The 21,305-nt window shown below is 47.0% G+C and overlaps 1 protein-coding gene across 1 annotated transcript in view; it reads left to right on the top strand.

The window, feature by feature from the left end:
• LOC139389807 (bifunctional methylenetetrahydrofolate dehydrogenase/cyclohydrolase 2, mitochondrial-like) overlaps positions 1-14,433 on the top strand; it is a 39,000-nt gene extending 24,567 nt beyond the window's left edge. Inside the window, exons 6-8 of the mRNA XM_071136771.1 lie at positions 2,628-2,720; positions 5,673-5,798; positions 14,314-14,433. Coding sequence (XP_070992872.1) covers positions 2,628-2,720; positions 5,673-5,798; positions 14,314-14,429 — 335 coding nt within the window. The 3' untranslated portion in view covers positions 14,430-14,433. The remainder of the gene's footprint in view (positions 1-2,627; positions 2,721-5,672; positions 5,799-14,313) is intronic.
• The last annotated feature ends 6,872 nt before the right edge of the window (positions 14,434-21,305 follow it).

The following is a 21,305-nucleotide window of genomic DNA, read 5'->3' as shown; positions in this document are numbered from 1 at the left end:
CACACACACACACCCGCTCTGGGACTTGGCTTGGTTGTTGACCCCACCCTGCTCTGGAATGCCTGGCCTGGGTCAAGGTACCTAGGATAGGTCCAGGGTGAGGTTGGCTGGCCTGGGTCAAGGTACCTAGGATAGGTCCAGGGTGAGGTTGGCCTCCCTGGGTCATGGTACCTAGGATAGGTCCAGGGTGAGGTTGGCTGGCCTGGGTCAAGGTACCTAGGATAGGTCCAGGGTGAGGTTGGCTGGCCTGGGTCAAGGTACCTAGGATAGGTCCAGGGTGAGGTTGGCCTCCCTGGGTCATGGTACCTAGGATAGGTCCAGGGTGAGGTTGGCTGGCCTGGGTCAAGGTACCTAGGATAGGTCCAGGGTGAGGTTGTCTGGCCTGGGGCATGGTACCTAGGATAGGTCCAGGGTGAGGTTGGCCTCCCTGGGTTATGGTACCTAGGATAGGTCCAGGGTGAGGTTGGCTGGCCTGGGTCAAGGTACCTAGGATAGGTCCAGGGTGAGGTTGGCTGGCCTGGGGCATGGTACCTAGGATAGGTCCAGGGTGAGGTTGGCCTCCCTGGGTCATGGTACCTAGGATAGGTCCAGGGTGAGGTTGGCTGGCCTGGGTCAAGGTACCTAGGATAGGTCCAGGGTGAGGTTGGCTGGCCTGGGGCATGGTACCTAGGATAGGTCCAGGGTGAGGTTGGCTGGCCTGGGTCAAGGTACCTAGGATAGGTCCAGGGTGAGGTTGGCCTCCCTGGGTCATGGTACCTAGGATAGGTCCAGGGTGAGGTTGGCTGGCCTTGGGCATGGTACCTAGGATAGGTCCAGGGTGAGGTTGGCTGGCCTGGGTCAAGGTACCTAGGATAGGTCCAGGGTGAGGTTAGCTGACCTGGGTCAAGGTACCTAGGATAGGTCCAGGGTGAGGTTGGCTGGCCTGGGGTATGGTACCTAGGATAGGTCCAGGGTGAGGTTGGCTGGCCTGGGGCATGGTACCTAGGATAGGTCCAGGGTGAGGTTGGCTGGACTGGGGCATGGTACCTAGGATAGGTCCAGGGTGAGGTTGGCTGGCCTGGGGCAAGGTACCTAGGATAGGTCCAGGGTGAGGTTGGCTGGCCTGGGGCAAGGTACCTAGGATAGGTCCAGGGTGAGGTTGCCTGGCCTGGGTCAAGGTACCTAGGATAGGTCCAGGGTGAGGTTGCCTGGCCTGGGTCAAGGTACCTAGGATAGGTCCAGGGTGAGGTTGGCTGGCCTGGGGCAAGGTACCTAGGATAGGTCCAGGGTGAGGTTGGCCTCCCTGGGTCATGGTACCTAGGATAGGTCCAGGGTGAGGTTGGCTGGCCTGGGTCAAGGTACCTAGGATAGGTCCAGGGTGAGGTTGGCTGGCCTGGGGCATGGTACCTAGGATAGGTCCAGGGTGAGGTTGGCCTCCCTGGGTCATGGTACCTAGGATAGGTCCAGGGTAAAGTTGGGCCTACTGGAGCCAATGGGCCTTTATAGAGTAACTTAGAGAAATATACGGTCATCACAACAGAGGAAGAGGTTAGTTCACCAGAGAAAGGAGTTAATGACACCCCAGTCCATAATGTTAATAGTCTGTTTTCTTTGTTATTTAGAAAAACGAACTTGATGGAGTCTAAACTGAAAAATAAACCCATTGACAAATAGACAGATTCATTTGGCATATTATCAATCCTATTATGTCAGAGACAGGCAGACGGACAGGCAGACGGACAGGCAGACGGACAGGCAGACGGACTGGCAGACGGACTGGCAGACGGACTGGCAGACGGACTGGCAGACGGACTGGCAGACGGACTGGCAGACGGACTGGCAGACGGACTGGCAGACAGACAGACAGACAGACAGGCAGACAGACTGGCAGACAGGCAGACAGACAGACTGGCAGACAGACTGGCAGACAGACTGGCAGACGGACAGGCAGACAGACTGGCAGACAGACAGGCAGACGGACTGGCAGACAGACAGACTGGCAGACAGACAGGCAGACGGACTGGCAGACGGACTGGCAGACGGACTGGCAGACGGACTGGCAGACAGACAGGCAGACGGACAGGCAGACGGACTGGCAGACGGACTGGCAGACAGACAGGCAGACGGACAGGCAGACGGACAGGCAGACGGACTGGCAGACGGACAGGCAGACGGACAGGCAGACGGACTGGCAGACGGACTGGAAGACGGACTGGCAGACGGACTGGCAGACGGACTGGCAGACGGACTGGCAGACGGACTAGCAGACACAGACAGACTGACTGGCAGACAGACAGACTGACTGGCAGACAGACAGACTGACTGGCAGACAGACAGACTGACTGGCAGACAGACAGACTGACTGGCAGACAGACAGACAGACTGACTGGCAGACAGACAGACTGACTGGCAGACAGACAGACTGACTGGCAGACAGACAGACTGACAGACAGACAGACTGACTGGCAGACAGACAGACTGACTGGCAGACAGACAGACAGACTGGCAGACAGACTGGCAAACAGACACAGACAGATTGGCAGACGGACTGGCAGACGGACTGAAAGACGGACTGGCAGACAGACAGACACAGACAGACTGACAGGCAGACACAGACAGACATCCTAAACCCTCTCCTCTCCTCCTAGGTGATGCCACGGTAACCATCGCCCACAGGTGCACCCCCAGAGAGCAGCTGAAGGAACTGACCCGTCTGGCCGACATCGTCATCGCAGCTGCAGGTACCCCCCCCCCCCACACACACACCCACCCTCTCTCTTTCTTTCAATTCAAGGGGCTTTATTGGCCTGGGAAACATATGTTAACACTGCCAAAGCAAGTGAGGTAGATAATATACAAAAGTGAAATAAACATTAACAGTAAACATTACAGGTACAGAAGTTCCAAAACAATAAATACATTACAAATGTATATTTGTAATTACATATTATGTCTATATACAGTGTTGTAACAATGTGCAAATGGTTAAAGTACAAAGGGGAAAATAAATAAACATAAAAATGGGTTGTATTTACAGAGGTGTTTGTTCTTCACTGGTTGACCTTTTCTTGAGGTAACAGGTCACATCTTGCGGCTGTGATGTAACACTGTGGTATTTCACCCAGTAGATATGGGAGTTGGATTTGTTTTCTAATTCTTTGTGGTTCTGTGTAATCTGAGGGAAATATGTGTCCACCTCATAGCCTGTCTTCTCTTGAGAGCCATGTCTGCCTACGGCGGCCTTTCTCAATAGCAAGGCTATGCTCACTGAGTCTGTACATAGTCAAAGCTTTCCTTAAGTTTGGGTCAGTCACAGTGGTCAGGTATTCTGCCGCTGTGTACTCTCTGTGTAGGGCCAAATAGCATTCTAGTTTGCTCTTGTTTTTTTGTTAATTCTTTCCAATGTGTCAAGTAAATATCTTTTTGTTTTTGTCATGATTTGGTTGGGTCTAATTTTGTTGCTGTCCTGGGGCTCTAGAATTTAACGTCTCTTTTCTGGATTTTGATAATTAGTGGGTATCAGCCTAATTCTGCTCTGCATGCATTATTTGGTGTTTTACGTTGTACACGGAGGATATTTATGCAGAATTCTGAATGCAGAGTTTCAATTTGGCGTTTGTCCCATTTTGTGAAGTCTTGGTTGGTGAGCGGACCGCAGACCTCACAACCATAAAGGGCAATGGGCTCTATGACTGATTCAAGTATTTTTTAGCCAGATCCTAATTGCTATGTCAAATTTTATGTTCCTGTTGATGGCATAGAAGGCCCTTCTTGCCTTGTCTCTCTGATCGTTCACAGCTTTGTGGAAGTTACCTGTGGCACTGATGTTTAGGCCAAGGTATGTATTGTTTTTTGTGTGTTCAAGGGCAACGGTGTCTAGATGGAATTTGTATTTGTGGTCCTGGCGACTGGACCTTTTTTGGAACACCATTATTTTGGTCTTACTGAGATTTACTGTCAGGGCCCAGGTCTGGCAGAATCTGTGCAGAAGATCTAGGTGCTGCTGTAGGCCCTCCTTGGTTGGGGACAGAAGCACCAGATCATCAGCAAACAGTAGACATTTGACTTCAGATTCTAGGCCGGGTTCTGCAGACTGTTCTAGTGTCCTCGCCAATTCGTTGATATATATGTTGAAGAGGGTGGGGCTTAAGCTGCATCCTTGTCTCATCCTACGGCCCTGTGGGAAGAAATGTGTGTGTTTTTTGCTAATTTTAACCTCACACTTGTTGTTTGTGTACATGGATTTTATAATGTCGTATGTTTTTCCCCCAACACCACTTTCCATCAGTTTGTATAGCAGACCCTCGTGCCAGATTGAGTCAAAGGCCTTTTTGAAATCAACAAAGCATGAGAAGACTTTGCCTTTGTTTTGGTTTGTTTGTTTGTCGGTTAGGGTGTGCAGGGTGAATACGTGGTCTGTCGTACGGTCATTTGGTAAAAACATTGCTCAGTACATTGTTTTCATTGAGGAAATGTACGAGTCTCCTGTTAATGATAATGCAGAGGATTTTCCCAAGGTTGCTGTTGACACATATCCCACGGTAGTTAATGGGGTCAAATATGTCTCCACTCTTGTGGATTGGGGTGATCAGTCCTTGGCACCAGATATTGGGGAAGATGCCAGAGCTAAGGATAATGTTGAAGAGTTTTAGTATTAGCCAATTGGAATTTGTTGTCTGTATATTTGATAATTTCATTGAGGATACCATCAACACCACAGGCCTTTTTGGGTTGGAGGGTTTCTATTTCGTCCTGTAGTTCATTCAATGTAATTGGAGAATCCAGTGGGTTCTGGTAGTCTTTAATAGCTGATTCTAAGATTTGTATTTGATCATGTATGTTTTTGCTGTTTGTTCTTTGTTATAGAGCCAAAAAGATTGGAGAAGAGGTTTACCCATACATCTCCATTTTGGATAGATAATTCTTTGTGTTGTTGTTTGTTTAGTGTTTTCCAATTTTCCCAGAAGTGGTTAGAGTCTATGGATTCTTCAATTACATTGAGCTGATTTCTGACATGCTGTTCCTTCTTTTTCCGTAGTGTATTTCTGTATTGTTTTAGTGATTCACCAGAGTGAAGGCGTAGACTCCGGTTTTCTGGGTCTCTATGTTTTTGGTTGGACAGGTTTCTCAATTTCTTTCTTAGATTTTTGCATTGTTCATCTCTCTCACTCTTTCTCCTTCCCTTCTCCCTTGTCTGTAACATTGCTGCAGGTGAACATTTTTAAAATGACTGAAGTATGCCTGGTGATTGCCATGCCAGCCAGTGTCATGTCCACACAGAACTAGTGTGTGTGTGTGTGTGTGTGTGTGTGTGTGTGTATTTGAGGATCAACGTTTAATATTAGCTGTACATGTTGCGGTTAGCGACTTTCGTGTGTGTGTGTGTGTGTTCATTTCCTGTGTGTGTGTGTGTGTGTATGTTCATTTCCTGTGTGTGTGTGTGTGTGTGTATGTTCATTTCCTGTGTGTGTGTGTGTGTGTGTGTGTGTGTTCATTTCCTGTGTGTGTGTGTGTGTTCATTTCCAGTGTGTGTGTGTGTTCATTTGCTGTGTGTGTTCATTTCCTGTGTGTGTGTGTGTGTGTGTTCATTTCCTGTGTGTGTGTGTGTGTGTGTGTGTGTGTGTGTGTGTGTGTGTGTTCATTTCCTGTGTGTGTGTGAGTGTGTTCATTTCCTGTGTGTGTGTGTCCTCTAGGTGTGCCTGGGCTGATCACAGTAGACATGGTGAAGGAGGGGGCAGCGGTTATCGATGTGGGTATTAACCGTGTCCAGGACCGGACCACAGGAAAACTACGGCTGGTGGGCGACGTGGACTTCGAAGGTACAGACCTGGGTTTAAAGCCTAGTGGTTATAGCAGGTAGCCTAGTGGTTGTAGCAGGTAGCCTAGTGGTTGTAGCAGGTAGCCTAGTGGTTAGAGGCAGGTAGCCTAGTGGTTATAGCAGGTAGCCTAGTGGTTAGAGGCAGGTAGCCTAGTGGTTATAGCAGGTTGCCTAGTGGTTATAGCAGGTTGCCTAGTGGTTATAGCAGGTAGCCTAGTGATTATAGCAGGTAGCCTAGTGGTTGTAGCAGGTAGCCTAGTGGTTGTAGCAGGTAGGCTAGTGGTTAGAGGCAGGTAGCCTAGTGGTTAGAGACAGGTAGCCTAGTGGTTAGAGACAGGTAGCCTAGTGGTTAGAGACAGGTAGCCTAGTGGTTAGAGGCAGGTAACCTAGTGGTTAGAGACAGGTAGTCTAGTGGTTAGAGACAGGTAGCCTAGTGGTTAGAGACAGGTAGCCTAGTGGTTAGAGACAGGTAGTCTAGTGGTTAGAGGCAGGTAGCCTAGTGGTTAGAGGCAGGTAGCCTAGTGGTTAGAGGCAGGTAGCCTAGTGGTTAGAGGCAGGTAGCCTAGTGGTTAGAGACAGGTAGCCTAGTGGTTAGAGACAGGTAGCCTAGTGGTTAGAGACAGGTAGCCTAGTGGTTATAGCAGGTAGCCTAGTGGTTAGAGGCAGGTAGTCTAGTGGTTAGAGACAGGTAGCCTAGTGGTTAGAGACAGGTAGCCTAGTGGTTAGAGACAGGTAGCCTAGTGGTTATAGCAGGTAGCCTAGTGGTTAGAGGCAGGTAGTCTAGTGGTTATAGCAGGTAGCCTAGTGGTTATAGCAGGTAGCCTAGTGGTTAGAGACAGGTAGCCTAGTGGTTGTAGCAGGTAGCCTAGTGGTTAGAGGCAGGTAGCCTAGTGGTTAGAGACAGGTAGCCTAGTGGTTGTAGCAGGTAGCCTAGTGGTTGTAGCAGGTAGCCTAGTGGTTGTAGCAGGTAGCCTAGTGGTTAGAGGCAGGTAGCCTAGTGGTTAGAGGCAGGTAGCCTAGTGGTTAGAGGCAGGTAGCCTAGTGGTTAGAGGCAGGTAGCCTAGTGGTTATAGCAGGTAGCCTAGTGGTTGTAGCAGGTAGCCTAGTGGTTGTAGCAGGTAGCCTAGTGGTTAGCGCAGGTAGCCTAGTGGTTAGCGCAGGTAGCCTAGTGGTTAGAGGCAGGTAGCCTAGTGGTTAGAGGCAGGTAGTCTAGTGGTTAGAGACAGGTAGTCTAGTGGTTAGAGACAGGTAGCCTAGTGGTTAGAGGCAGGTAGCCTAGTGGTTAGAGGCAGGTAGTCTAGTGGTTATAGCAGGTAGCCTAGTGGTTAGAGGCAGGTAGCCTAGTGGTTAGAGCGTTGAACTAGTAACCAGCAGGTAGTCTAGTGGTTAGAGGCAGGTAGCCTAGTGGTTAGAGGCAGGTAGCCTAGTGGTTAGAGGCAGGTAGCCTAGTGGTTAGAGCGTTGGACTAGTAACCAGCAGGTAGCCTAGTGGTTAGAGGCAGGTAGCCTAGTGGTTAGAGGCAGGTAGCCTAGTGGTTAGAGGCAGGTAGCCTAGTGGTTAGAGGCAGGTAGCCTAGTGGTTAGAGGCAGGTAGCCTAGTGGTTAGAGGCAGGTAGCCTAGTGGTTAGAGGCAGGTAGCCTAGTGGTTAGATGCAGGTAGCCTAGTGGTTATAGCAGGTAGCCTAGTGGTTAGAGGCAGGTAACCTAGTGGTTAGAGTGTTGGACTAGTAACCAGCAGGTAGCCTAGTGGTTAGAGTGTTGGACTAGTAACCAGCAGGTAGCCTAGTGGTTAGAGTGTTGGACTAGTAACCAGCAGGTAGCCTAGTGGTTAGAGTGTTGGACTAGTAACCAGCAGGTAGCCTAGTGGTTTGAGTGTTGGACTACTAACCAGTAGGTAACCTAGTGGTTAGAGCGTTGGACTAGTAACCAGCAGGTAGCCTAGTGGTTAGAGTGTTGAGTCAGTAACCAGCAGGTATTCTAGTGGTTAGAGTGTTGGACTAGTAACCAGCAGGTAGCCTTGTGGTTAGAGTGTTGGACTAGTAACCAGCAGGTAGCCTAGTGGTTTGAGTGTTGGACTAGTAACCAGCAAGTAACCTAGTGGTTAGAGTGTTGGACTAGTAACCAGTAGGTAGCCTAGTGGTTAGAGTGTTGGACTAGTAACCAGCAGGTAGCCTAGTGGTTAGAGCGTTGGGTCAGTAACCAGCAGGTAGCCTAGTGGTTAGAGTGTTGGACTAGTAACCAGTAGGTAGACTAGTGGTTAGAGCATTGGACTAGTAACCAGCAGGTAGCCTAGTGGTTAGAGGCAGGTAGCCTAGTGGTTAGAGTGTTGGACTAGTAACCAGCAGGTAGCCTAGTGGTTAGAGTGTTTGACTAGTAACCAGCAGGTAGCCTAGTGGTTAGAGTGTTGGACTAGTAACCAGCAGGTAGCCTAGTGGTTAGAGTGTTGGACTAGTAACCAGCAGGTAGCCTAGTGGTTAGAGCGTTGGACAATTAACCAGCGGGTAGCCTAGTGGTTAGAGCGTTGGACTAGTAACCAGCAGGTAGCCTAGTGGTTAGAGGCAGGTAGCCTAGTGGTTAGAGTGTTGGACTAGTAACCAGCAGGTAGCCTAGTGGTTAGAGCGTTGGGCCAATAACCAGCAGGTAGCCTAGTGGTTAGAGTGTTGGACTAGTAATCAGCAGGTAGCCTAGTGGTTAGAGTGTTGGACTAGTAACCAGCAGGTAGCCTAATGGTTTGAGTGTTGGACTAGTAACCAGCAGGTAGCCTAGTGGTTAGAGTGTTGGACTAGTAACCAGCAGGTAGCCTAGTGGTTAGAGTGTTGGACTAGTAACCAGCAGGTAGCCTAGTGGTTAGAGCGTTGGACTAGTAACCAGCAGGTAGCCTAGTGGTTAGAGCGTTGGACTAGTAACCAGCAGGTAGCCTAGTGGTTAGAGGCAGGTAGCCTAGTGGTTAGAGTGTTGGACTAGTAACCAGCAGGTAGCCTAGTGGTTAGAGTGTTGGACTAGTAACCAGCAGGTAGCCTAGTGGTTAGAGTGTTGGACTAGTAACCAGCAGGTAGCCTAGTGGTTAGAGCGTTGGACAATTAACCAGCAGGTAGCCTAGTGGTTAGAGCGTTGGACTAGTAACCAGCAGGTAGCCTAGTGGTTAGAGGCAGGTAGCCTAGTGGTTAGAGTGTTGGACTAGTAACCAGCAGGTAGCCTAGTGGTTAGAGCGTTGGACTAGTAACCAGCAGGTAGCCTAGTGGTTAGAGGCAGGTAGCCTAGTGGTTAGAGTGTTGGACTAGTAACCAGCAGGTAGCCTAGTGGTTAGAGTGTTGGACTAGTAACCAGCAGGTAGCCTAGTGGTTAGAGCGTTGGACAATTAACCAGCAGGTAGCCTAGTGGTTAGAGCGTTGGACTAGTAACCAGCAGGTAGCCTAGTGGTTAGAGGCAGGTAGCCTAGTGGTTAGAGTGTTGGACTAGTAACCAGCAGGTAGCCTAGTGGTTAGAGTGTTGGACAATTAACCAGCAGGTAGCCTAATGGTTAGAGTGTTGGACTAGTAACCAGCAGGTAGCCTAGTGGTTAGAGTGTTGGACTAGTAACCAGCAGGTAGACTAATGGTTAGAGCATTGGACTAGTTACCAGCAGGTAGCCTAGTGGTTAGAGGCATTGGACTAGTAATCAGCAGGTAGTCTAGTTTTTAGAGCGTTGGACTAGTAACCAGCAGGTAGCCTAGTGGTTAGAGGCAGGTAGCCTAGTGGTTAGAGTGTTGGACTAGTAACCAGCAGGTAGCCTAGTGGTTAGAGCGTTGGGCCAATAACCAGCAGGTAGCCTAGTGGTTAGAGTGTTGGACTAGTAATCAGCAGGTAGCCTAGTGGTTAGAGTGTTGGACTAGTAACCAGCAGGTAGCCTAATGGTTTGAGTGTTGGACTAGTAACCAGCAGGTAACCTAGTGGTTAGAGTGTTGGACTAGTAACCAGCAGGTAGCCTAGTGGTTAGAGTGTTGGACTAGTAACCAGCAGGTAGCCTAGTGGTTAGAGTGTTGGACTAGTAACCAGCAGGTAGCCTAGTGGTTAGAGCGTTGGACTAGTAACCAGCAGGTAGCCTAGTGGTTAGAGCGTTGGACTAGTAACCAGCAGGTAGCCTAGTGGTTAGAGGCAGGTAGCCTAGTGGTTAGAGTGTTGGACTAGTAACCAGCAGGTAGCCTAGTGGTTAGAGCGTTGGACAATTAACCAGCAGGTAGCCTAGTGGTTAGAGCGTTGGACTAGTAACCAGCAGGTAGCCTAGTGGTTAGAGGCAGGTAGCCTAGTGGTTAGAGTGTTGGACTAGTAACCAGCAGGTAGCCTAGTGGTTAGAGCGTTGGACTAGTAACCAGCAGGTAGCCTAGTGGTTAGAGTGTTGGACTAGTAATCAGCAGGTAGCCTAGTGGTTAGAGTGTTGGACTAGTAACCAGCAGGTAGCCTAATGGTTAGAGTGTTGGACTAGTAACCAGCAGGTAGCCTAGTGGTTAGAGTGTTGGACTAGTAACCAGCAGGTAGACTAATGGTTAGAGCATTGGACTAGTAACCAGCAGGTAGCCTAGTGGTTAGAGGCATTGGACTAGTAATCAGCAGGTAGTCTAGTTTTTAGAGCGTTGGACTAGTAACCAGCAGGTAGCCTAGTGGTTAGAGTGTTGGACTAGTAACCAGCAGGTAGCCTAGTGGTTTGAGTGTTGGACTACTAACCAGTAGGTAACCTAGTGGTTAGAGCGTTGGACTAGTAACCAGCAGGTAGCCTAGTGGTTAGAGTGTTGAGTCAGTAACCAGCAGGTATTCTAGTGGTTAGAGTGTTGGACTAGTAACCAGCAGGTAGCCTTGTGGTTAGAGTGTTGGACTAGTAACCAGCAGGTAGCCTAGTGGTTTGAGTGTTGGACTAGTAACCAGCAAGTAACCTAGTGGTTAGAGTGTTGGACTAGTAACCAGTAGGTAGCCTAGTGGTTAGAGTGTTGGACTAGTAACCAGCAGGTAGCCTAGTGGTTAGAGCGTTGGGTCAGTAACCAGCAGGTAGCCTAGTGGTTAGAGTGTTGGACTAGTAACCAGTAGGTAGACTAGTGGTTAGAGCATTGGACTAGTAACCAGCAGGTAGCCTAGTGGTTAGAGGCAGGTAGCCTAGTGGTTAGAGTGTTGGACTAGTAACCAGCAGGTAGCCTAGTGGTTAGAGTGTTTGACTAGTAACCAGCAGGTAGCCTAGTGGTTAGAGTGTTGGACTAGTAACCAGCAGGTAGCCTAGTGGTTAGAGTGTTGGACTAGTAACCAGCAGGTAGCCTAGTGGTTAGAGCGTTGGACAATTAACCAGCGGGTAGCCTAGTGGTTAGAGCGTTGGACTAGTAACCAGCAGGTAGCCTAGTGGTTAGAGGCAGGTAGCCTAGTGGTTAGAGTGTTGGACTAGTAACCAGCAGGTAGCCTAGTGGTTAGAGCGTTGGGCCAATAACCAGCAGGTAGCCTAGTGGTTAGAGTGTTGGACTAGTAATCAGCAGGTAGCCTAGTGGTTAGAGTGTTGGACTAGTAACCAGCAGGTAGCCTAATGGTTTGAGTGTTGGACTAGTAACCAGCAGGTAGCCTAGTGGTTAGAGTGTTGGACTAGTAACCAGCAGGTAGCCTAGTGGTTAGAGTGTTGGACTAGTAACCAGCAGGTAGCCTAGTGGTTAGAGCGTTGGACTAGTAACCAGCAGGTAGCCTAGTGGTTAGAGCGTTGGACTAGTAACCAGCAGGTAGCCTAGTGGTTAGAGGCAGGTAGCCTAGTGGTTAGAGTGTTGGACTAGTAACCAGCAGGTAGCCTAGTGGTTAGAGTGTTGGACTAGTAACCAGCAGGTAGCCTAGTGGTTAGAGTGTTGGACTAGTAACCAGCAGGTAGCCTAGTGGTTAGAGCGTTGGACAATTAACCAGCAGGTAGCCTAGTGGTTAGAGCGTTGGACTAGTAACCAGCAGGTAGCCTAGTGGTTAGAGGCAGGTAGCCTAGTGGTTAGAGTGTTGGACTAGTAACCAGCAGGTAGCCTAGTGGTTAGAGCGTTGGACTAGTAACCAGCAGGTAGCCTAGTGGTTAGAGGCAGGTAGCCTAGTGGTTAGAGTGTTGGACTAGTAACCAGCAGGTAGCCTAGTGGTTAGAGTGTTGGACTAGTAACCAGCAGGTAGCCTAGTGGTTAGAGCGTTGGACAATTAACCAGCAGGTAGCCTAGTGGTTAGAGCGTTGGACTAGTAACCAGCAGGTAGCCTAGTGGTTAGAGGCAGGTAGCCTAGTGGTTAGAGTGTTGGACTAGTAACCAGCAGGTAGCCTAGTGGTTAGAGTGTTGGACAATTAACCAGCAGGTAGCCTAATGGTTAGAGTGTTGGACTAGTAACCAGCAGGTAGCCTAGTGGTTAGAGTGTTGGACTAGTAACCAGCAGGTAGACTAATGGTTAGAGCATTGGACTAGTTACCAGCAGGTAGCCTAGTGGTTAGAGGCATTGGACTAGTAATCAGCAGGTAGTCTAGTTTTTAGAGCGTTGGACTAGTAACCAGCAGGTAGCCTAGTGGTTAGAGGCAGGTAGCCTAGTGGTTAGAGTGTTGGACTAGTAACCAGCAGGTAGCCTAGTGGTTAGAGCGTTGGGCCAATAACCAGCAGGTAGCCTAGTGGTTAGAGTGTTGGACTAGTAATCAGCAGGTAGCCTAGTGGTTAGAGTGTTGGACTAGTAACCAGCAGGTAGCCTAATGGTTTGAGTGTTGGACTAGTAACCAGCAGGTAACCTAGTGGTTAGAGTGTTGGACTAGTAACCAGCAGGTAGCCTAGTGGTTAGAGTGTTGGACTAGTAACCAGCAGGTAGCCTAGTGGTTAGAGTGTTGGACTAGTAACCAGCAGGTAGCCTAGTGGTTAGAGCGTTGGACTAGTAACCAGCAGGTAGCCTAGTGGTTAGAGCGTTGGACTAGTAACCAGCAGGTAGCCTAGTGGTTAGAGGCAGGTAGCCTAGTGGTTAGAGTGTTGGACTAGTAACCAGCAGGTAGCCTAGTGGTTAGAGCGTTGGACAATTAACCAGCAGGTAGCCTAGTGGTTAGAGCGTTGGACTAGTAACCAGCAGGTAGCCTAGTGGTTAGAGGCAGGTAGCCTAGTGGTTAGAGTGTTGGACTAGTAACCAGCAGGTAGCCTAGTGGTTAGAGCGTTGGACTAGTAACCAGCAGGTAGCCTAGTGGTTAGAGTGTTGGACTAGTAATCAGCAGGTAGCCTAGTGGTTAGAGTGTTGGACTAGTAACCAGCAGGTAGCCTAATGGTTAGAGTGTTGGACTAGTAACCAGCAGGTAGCCTAGTGGTTAGAGTGTTGGACTAGTAACCAGCAGGTAGACTAATGGTTAGAGCATTGGACTAGTAACCAGCAGGTAGCCTAGTGGTTAGAGGCATTGGACTAGTAATCAGCAGGTAGTCTAGTTTTTAGAGCGTTGGACTAGTAACCAGCAGGTAGCCTAGTGGTTAGAGTGTTGGGTCAGTAACCAGCAGGTAGCCTAGTGGTTAGAGTGTTGGACTAGTAACCAGCAGGTAGCCTAGTGGTTAGAGGCAGGTAGCCTAGTGGTTAGAGTGTTGGACTAGTAACCAGCAGGTAGCCTAGTGGTTAGAGTGTTGGACTAGTAACCAGCAGGTAGCCTAGTGGTTAGAGTGTTGGACTAGTAACCAGCAGGTAGCCTAGTGGTTAGAGGCATTGGACTAGTAATCAGCAGGTAGTCTAGTTTTTAGAGCGTTGGACTAGTAACCAGCAGGTAGCCTAGTGGTTAGAGTGTTGGGTCAGTAACCAGCAGGTAGCCTAGTGGTTAGAGGGTTGGACTAGTATCCAGCAGGTAGACTAGTGGTAACCGGAAGGTTGCTAGATCAAATCCCTGAGCTGACAAGGTAAAAATCTGTCATTCTGTCCCTGAACAAGGCAGTTAACCCACTGTTCCCTGGTAGGCCGTCATTGTAAATAATGATTTGTTCTTAACTGACTTGGCCTAGTTAAATAAAGGTTAAATAAAATAAAAAAATAGAACAGGTTAGCATTTATTTTCATGAATGTTGTACTGGATGGAGGCATTAGCTGGCATTGCCACAAAGTCATAAAATCTGATTTTAAATCTAACCTTAACCACACTGATAACCCTAATGCCTAACATTAATATTGTTCAAATTTCTAAATGAAATGTTTTTACTTTGTCATTCATTATAGGTTATTATTATAGGTTATTGTGTGTAGATAAAAAAATAAAAAAAATTAAGCAATTTTATAATGAGGCTGTAATGTAACCAAGTGTGGAAAAAGTCAAGGGGTCTGAATACTATTGGTAATGTACTGTATCCTCGTCAGAGACCTGAATGATAGATGTGTTAACTCACCTAGTTAAATGACTAGGCTTTAGCTCAGGAGCATTATGGGTATTAGGGCATGACCCAGGGTTCAAACGCACTGGGTTGTTTTCCCTCTGTGTCTCTGAAGGGGGGTGAGTTAGTTAGGCTTTAGTTCAGCGGGGCTAACACAGGTTGTTTTTGCTTTGAGTCTCTGTAGGGGTGAAGGAGAAGGCGGGGTTTATCACGCCAGTTCCTGGAGGGGTGGGGCCTATGACGGTCGCAATGCTGATGAAGAACACTGTTGCTGCTGCCAGATACGCACTGACGCACTGACACACACACACACACTGACACACACACTGACACACACACACACTGATGCACTGACACGCACTGACACACACACACACACACACACACACACACACACACTGACACACACTGACACACACACTGACACACACACACACACTGACACACACTGACACACACACACACACACACACACACACACACTGAAACAGATGCTGAGACACACACATACTGAAACACACTGACACACACACTGACACACACACACACACTGACACACACTGACACACACACACACACACACTGACACACACACACACTAAAAGTCACACACAATGGAACAGATGCTGAGACACACTCCAAGCAGAGCCACGTTAAAACACTCCGTACATCCAGGGGTGTTTGTTGCTTTTTTTCATGTGTTTTAGTTTTTTATTCAAGTTATTTAAAGTTATTTATTTTGAAGCTCTTTATCTGAGAGTCTTTATATGTGTGTTCTTTTCTACCGAAGCCGTTTAGTGTTTAACGTTACTGAAAAATATTGCGGCTGGTTCAACTGGAAGAACAAAACAAACAATAAAACTCTCTAACCTGGTGACTCTGACTGAACCCATCCTCACACTATGGAGTATTTATAATCTCAGTGTTACTCTGTTACTCTCAGCGTGACTCTGTGTTATTCTGTGTTACTATGTTACTCTCAGAGCCACTCTGTGTTACTCTCAGAGCCACTCTGTGTTACTCTCAGAGCCACTCTGTGTTACTCTCAGAGCCACTATGTGTTACTCTCAGAGCCACTCTGTGTTACTCTCAGAGCCACTCTGTGTTACTCTCAGCTCTACTCTGTGTTACTCTGTGTTACTCTCAGAGCTACTGTGTTACTCTCTGTGTTACTCTCTGTGTTACTCTCTGGGTTACTCTGGTTTACTCTCTGGTTTAGTCTGTGTTACTCACTGGGTTACTCTCTGGGTTACTCTGGGTTACTCTCTGGGTTATTCTGGGTTACTCTCTGGGTTATTCTGGGTTACTCTCTGGGTTACTCTCTGGGTTACTCTCTGGGTTACTCTATGGGTTACTCTGGGTTACTCTCTGTGTTACTCTCTGGGTTACTCTCTGTGTTACTCTCTAGGTTACTCTGTGTGTTATTCTGGGTTACTCTCTGGGTTACTCTGGGTTACTCTCTGTGTTACTCTCTGGGTTACTCTCTGTTACTCTGGGTTACTCTCTGGGTTATTCTGGGTTACTCTCTGGGTTATTCTGGGTTACTCTCTGGGTTACTCTCTGGGTTACTCTCTGGGTTACTCTGGGTTACTCTCTGGGTTATTCTGGGTTACTCTCTGGGTTATTCTGGGTTACTCTCTGGGTTACTCTGGGTTACTCTCTGGGTTACTCTGTGTTACTCTCTGGGTTACTCTCTGTGTTACTCTCTAGGTTACTCTGTGTGTTATTCTGGGTTACTCTCTGGGTTACTCTGGGTTACTCTCTGTGTTACTCTCTGGGTTACTCTCTGTTACTCTGGGTTACTCTCTGGGTTATTCTGGGTTACTCTCTGGGTTATTCTGGGTTACTCTCTGGGTTACTCTCTGTGTTACTCTCTAGGTTACTCTGTGTGTTATTCTGGGTTACTCTCTGGGTTACTCTGGGTTACTCTCTGTGTTACTCTCTGGGTTACTCTCTGTTACTCTGGGTTACTCTCTGGGTTATTCTGGGTTACTCTCTGGGTTATTCTGGGTTACTCTCTGGGTTACTCTCTGGGTTACTCTCTAGGTTACTCTGGGTTACTCTCTGGGTTCTTCTGGGTTACTCGCTGGGTTATTCTGGGTTACTCTCTGGGTTACTCTCTGGGTTACTCTGGGTTACTATCTGGGTTACTCTGGGTTACTCTCTGTGTTACTCTCTGGGTTACTCTCTGTATTACTCTCTGGGTTACTCTGTGTGTTACTCTCTGGGTTATTCTGGGTTACTCTCTGGGTTACTCTGGGTTACTCTCTGTGTTACTCTCTGGGTTACTCTCTGTGTTACTCTCAGCCAGGGTTGACACCATTTAGGCGTTTGTTTGGTCGATAGGCTGTTGGTCAACCGATATTTCTTTAGTCAAGCAAAAAGCTATATTTATACATCACGGTGTACAAGACGTCTGATTCAGGCTGAGTGGATTAATTCATTGTGGAGGCTCTGGGGATGGAACAGCCCATCAGTCTGAGAAGTGCTACTGTAATTGTATATTGTTATATTACATTAGATGGGCAAAGGTGCAACACCAATACAAATTATATTAGTATATTATATATATTATATAAATTATATTATTTTGTAACAAAGGCACGTTCTCCGTGGTTGAATAGTGGTCGCTGTGCACAGTTCGGAAACACATCAGTGCGCTGCTGAATTTGCGCCTTTTCCTAGACCATGTTGCTATGTGCATAATAGCAACATTAACCAGCATATTGTTGTTGAGAGCAATGGCCCAGAATGAGGAGATGAGAAAATAGCCCTTTCCTTATTGTCTAAGAAAAGTGAGGAGAGAGGAAACCCAGAACTTAAATTAGATCTATAATCAATAACCTAACTATTAAATGTGCCTGGCTTAATAAATCATCAATATATCTACAGAAATAAGACAGATCCTGCTTCTGTTGCCTGTTTGAGTGTTTGTTTATTAGCCTACTGATTCCGTGAGCACCAAGCCTCACGCAACCACATGTCAAGTAAACAATTTCACAAATTATGTGTTTATTTTAATTATTTTTTTAAAATTTTTATCTTAGCTGTATTAAAGGCTTTACACAATTTTGTATTCGTTAGTACAGCCTCTGATATTATTTATAATTTATTTAGTGTTTACACTGTTCCAAATTGTGGGGAAATTGTATATTTCGAATAATAATAACGCTCCTTTTTCTTGATCTTATTGTTTATTTATTTATTATTACGATAATAAGTAATGTCATTATCATTAGTAGGCTGAGTATAGCAGCCTTGTAATAACCACCATCGAGCACATCTTGTTTAGTCTTAATACCGTAACTTACTTAGGCCTATATTTCAATACTTACAGTGGGGAGAACCAGTATTTGATACACTGCCGATTTTGCAGGTTTTCCTACTTACAAAGCATGTAGAGGTCTGTAATTTTTTTTTTTTTTTATCATAGGTACACTTCCAACTGTGAGAGACGGAATCTAAAACAAAAATCCAGAAAATCACATTGTATGATTTTTAAGTAATTAATTTGCATTTTATTGCATGACATAAGTATTTGATACATCAGATGATGATGGCATCATCATGATTCTACCTTGTCTTTTTTTTTAGTTTCCAGTTGTCTTGATAGCACCATAAATCCAGAGAATTCCATACTTTGATGTTTCATGTTCTGAATTCTGTCGCTGTACATTTCAAAAGTGCTAAACAAATATATTATATTGACCACGTCTGTTCTAGTTCGCTCATTAACGTCTTAATCAAAAATACGGATTGTCTCTTATCTGCTTGTCGTCCCCTTATGCCATAGTCTGTACATCTCAATTGTCCGTAGAAACCTACATTTGTTTAAACAAGTCAGCCATATCAGCTTTGTTTTTAAAGGCAGTAAATGAGGCTGAATTAACTGTTTCGCTGCCAGACAAGGCTCAGCTGATAGCCAGGTGTAGCAGAGGTAAGGTGTTGGGACTCAGCTGATAGCCAGGTGTAGCAGTGGTAAGGTGTTGGGACTCTGCTAAAAGCCAGGTGTAGCAGAGGTAAGGTGTTGGGACTCTGCTGATAGCCAGGTGTAGCAGTGGTAAGGTGTTGGGACTCTGCTGATAACCAGGTGTAGCAGTGGTAAGGTGTTGGGACTCTGCTGATAGCCAGGTGTAGCAGAGGTAAGGTGTTGGGACTCTGCTGATATCCAGGTGTAGCAGAGGTAAGGTGTTGGGACTCTGCTGATATCCAGGTGTAGCAGTGGTAAGGTGTTGGGACTCTGCTGATATCCAGGTGTAGCAGAGGTAAGGTGTTGGGACTCTGCTGATATCCAGGTGTAGCAGAGGTAAGGTGTTGGGACTCTGCTGATAGCCAGGTGTAGCAGAGGTAAGGTGTTGGGACTCTGCTGATAGCCAGGTGTAGCAGAGGTAAGGTCTCTGCTGATAGCCAGGTGTAGCAGAGGTAAGGTGTTGGGACTCTGCTGATAACCAGGTGTAGCAGAGGTAAGGTGTTGGGACTCTGCTGATAGCCAGGTGTAGCAGTGGTAAGGACTCTGCTGATAGCCAGGTGTAGCAGTGGTAAGGTCTCTGCTGATAGCCAGGTGTAACAGTGGTAAGGTGTTGGGACTCTGCTGATAGCCAGGTGTAGCAGAGGTAAGGTGTTGGGACTCTGCTGATAACCAGGTGTAGCAGAGGTAAGGTGTTGGGACTCTGCTGATAGCCAGGTGTAGCAGTGGTAAGGTGTTGGGACTCTGCTGATAGCCAGGTGTAGCAGTGGTAAGGTGTTGGGACTCTGCTGATAGCCAGGTGTAGCAGTGGTAAGGTGTTGGGACTCTGCTGATAGCCAGGTGTAACAGTGGTAATGTGTTGGGACTGCTGTTGGGACAGCTTTATGTAGGCACTAACAGTTTGTGGGCACCGTTTGGCACCGTTATAGTGAAATTAATGTATTGTTTAGTGTTGTGTTGTGGCTTTGCTGGCATCCATCCCCCAAAAAATGTTTTTAGTTTGCCCCAGCAAGATTGACATGCTAAAATCATAACTGAAGGCAACATATCCTAAAGACAGGACAGGCCAAAGTAAAATGGACATTATGGACAATCACAACTATTGTCCAGTAGTTTCACCCCATTGTCGTGATCAGTGGTTTTAGCAAATGTATTTATATAGCCCTTCTTACATCAGCTGATATCTCAAAGTGCTGTACAGAAACCCAGCCTAAAACCCCAAACAGCAGGCAATGCAGGTGTAGAAGCACGGTGGCTAGGAAAAACTCCCTAGAAAGGCCAAAACCTAGGAAGAAACCTAGAGAGGAACCAGGCTATGAGGGGTGACCAGTCCTCTTCTGGCTGTGCCGGGTGGAGATTATAACAGAACATGGCCAAGATGTTCAAATGTTCATAAATGATCAGCATGGTCCAATAATAATAATAAGGCAGAACAGTTGAAACTGGAGCAGCAGCACGGCCAGGTGGACTGGGGACAGCAGGAGTCATCATGCCAGGTAGTCCTGAGGCAAGGTCCTAGGGCTCAGGTCCTCAGAGAGAGAGAAAGAAATAGAGAATTAGAGAGAGCATACTTAAATTCACACAGGACACTGGATAGGACAGGAGAAGTACTCCAGATATAACAAACTGACCCTAGCCCCCCGACACATAAACTACTGCAGCATAAATACTAGAGGCTGAGACAGGAGGGGTCAGGAGACACTGTGGCCCCATCCGATGATACCCCCGGACAGGGACAAACAGGAAGGATATAACCCCACCCACTTTGCAATGCACAGCCCCCACACCACTAGAGGGATATCTTCAACCACCAACTTACCATCCTAAGACAAGGCCGAGTATAGCCCACAAAGATCTCTGCCACGGCACAACCCAAGGGGCTGCACCAACCCAGACAGGAAGATCACATCAGTGACTCAACCCACTCAAGTGACGCACCCCTCCCAGGGACGGCATGAAACTGTATTTGAAGTGCATTTAAAGTTCCATTTGATTTAGTCCGATCCTTTAACTTAAATTACCAAACACAATTCAACATCCCTTTTGAAACACAAGAAATAGCCTGATAACTTGTCGACATTATATGCTCGGATTCACCTTCTCCAACTCAACCAAAAAAATAAAAGTTAAAGAATGGGATTGAGCCAGTGACTCAGATGAAATTGTCCAAGCAGTAGATACTTTAAATGTTGATGTTTTGGATGCGTTCTAATCCCAAACACAATTCAATATTACTGTTGTAATCCCGTATATAGACTAAAGTTAAGTCTATCTGACAAACTAATGTGACATTTACCCTTAAAATGAGTAACACATGGTTCACATTAAGGCCCGCTTTATACGATCGCAGAAGAAGAAATGCATAGTTACAGTAACTATGCACTTCTTCTTCTGCGATCGTATATAAGGCGTGCGTGTCTCAGGTCGTCGCAGGTTGATGACAATCTTCTCAATAGCTGTAATGATCTGTCAGAATCTCAGACAGCATTGATCACTTACTTCCACCACGTACTTTCATGTCATCTCAACTGTAATCCAGATGGTTTCTGCTATTAGATGAAAACATTCATCTGTTGTATAAATAAGCAAAATACCTGACATTGTGTTTTCATTGGAATTGGCTGTACTTTTAAATGGTTGAAAACGCAGTGGTGACGACTAAACCTGAAAAAAAATCTGACGTCTTTTTCATTGGAAATTGGTTGCGCTGATAGATGGCCAAACACATAGCGATGACAGATTAGAAATTCAACAAACTTTTGGCCGTCTTTTTGAGTGAGTGAATATAAATTGTAATTCATTGATCTACGCCAACCAAATATTACCCAATTGTCCACTTTAAAATGACTTGGTGTGCTCAGTGGGTTGCCTCTAAAACCAACACTTAGAGGCAGGGGTCAGGAATTAGGGAGAGAACATGGGGAGAGAGAGAGAGCGAGAGGGGGAGAGAGAATAGGGTTAGGGAGAGAGGGGGAGAGAGAATAGGGTTAGAGAGAGAGGGGGAGAGAGAAGTGGGAGGGAGAGAGAGAGAAGTGGGAGGGAGAGAGAGGGAGAAAGAGTGAGTGGAAGGGAGAAAGAGGGGAGAGAGGAAGAAAGAGGGGAGAGAGGGAGAAAGAGGGGAGAGAGGGAGAAAGAGTGAGTGGAGGGGAGAAAGAGGGAGAGGGAGAAAGAGAGAGTGGAAGGGAGAAAGAGGGAGAGGGAGAAAGAGA

The sequence above is a fragment of the Oncorhynchus clarkii genome, chromosome 30, assembly GCF_045791955.1.
Source record: "Oncorhynchus clarkii lewisi isolate Uvic-CL-2024 chromosome 30, UVic_Ocla_1.0, whole genome shotgun sequence".
Classification (NCBI taxonomy): domain Eukaryota; kingdom Metazoa; phylum Chordata; class Actinopteri; order Salmoniformes; family Salmonidae; genus Oncorhynchus; species Oncorhynchus clarkii.
This window is presented reverse-complemented; position numbering and strand designations above follow the sequence as displayed.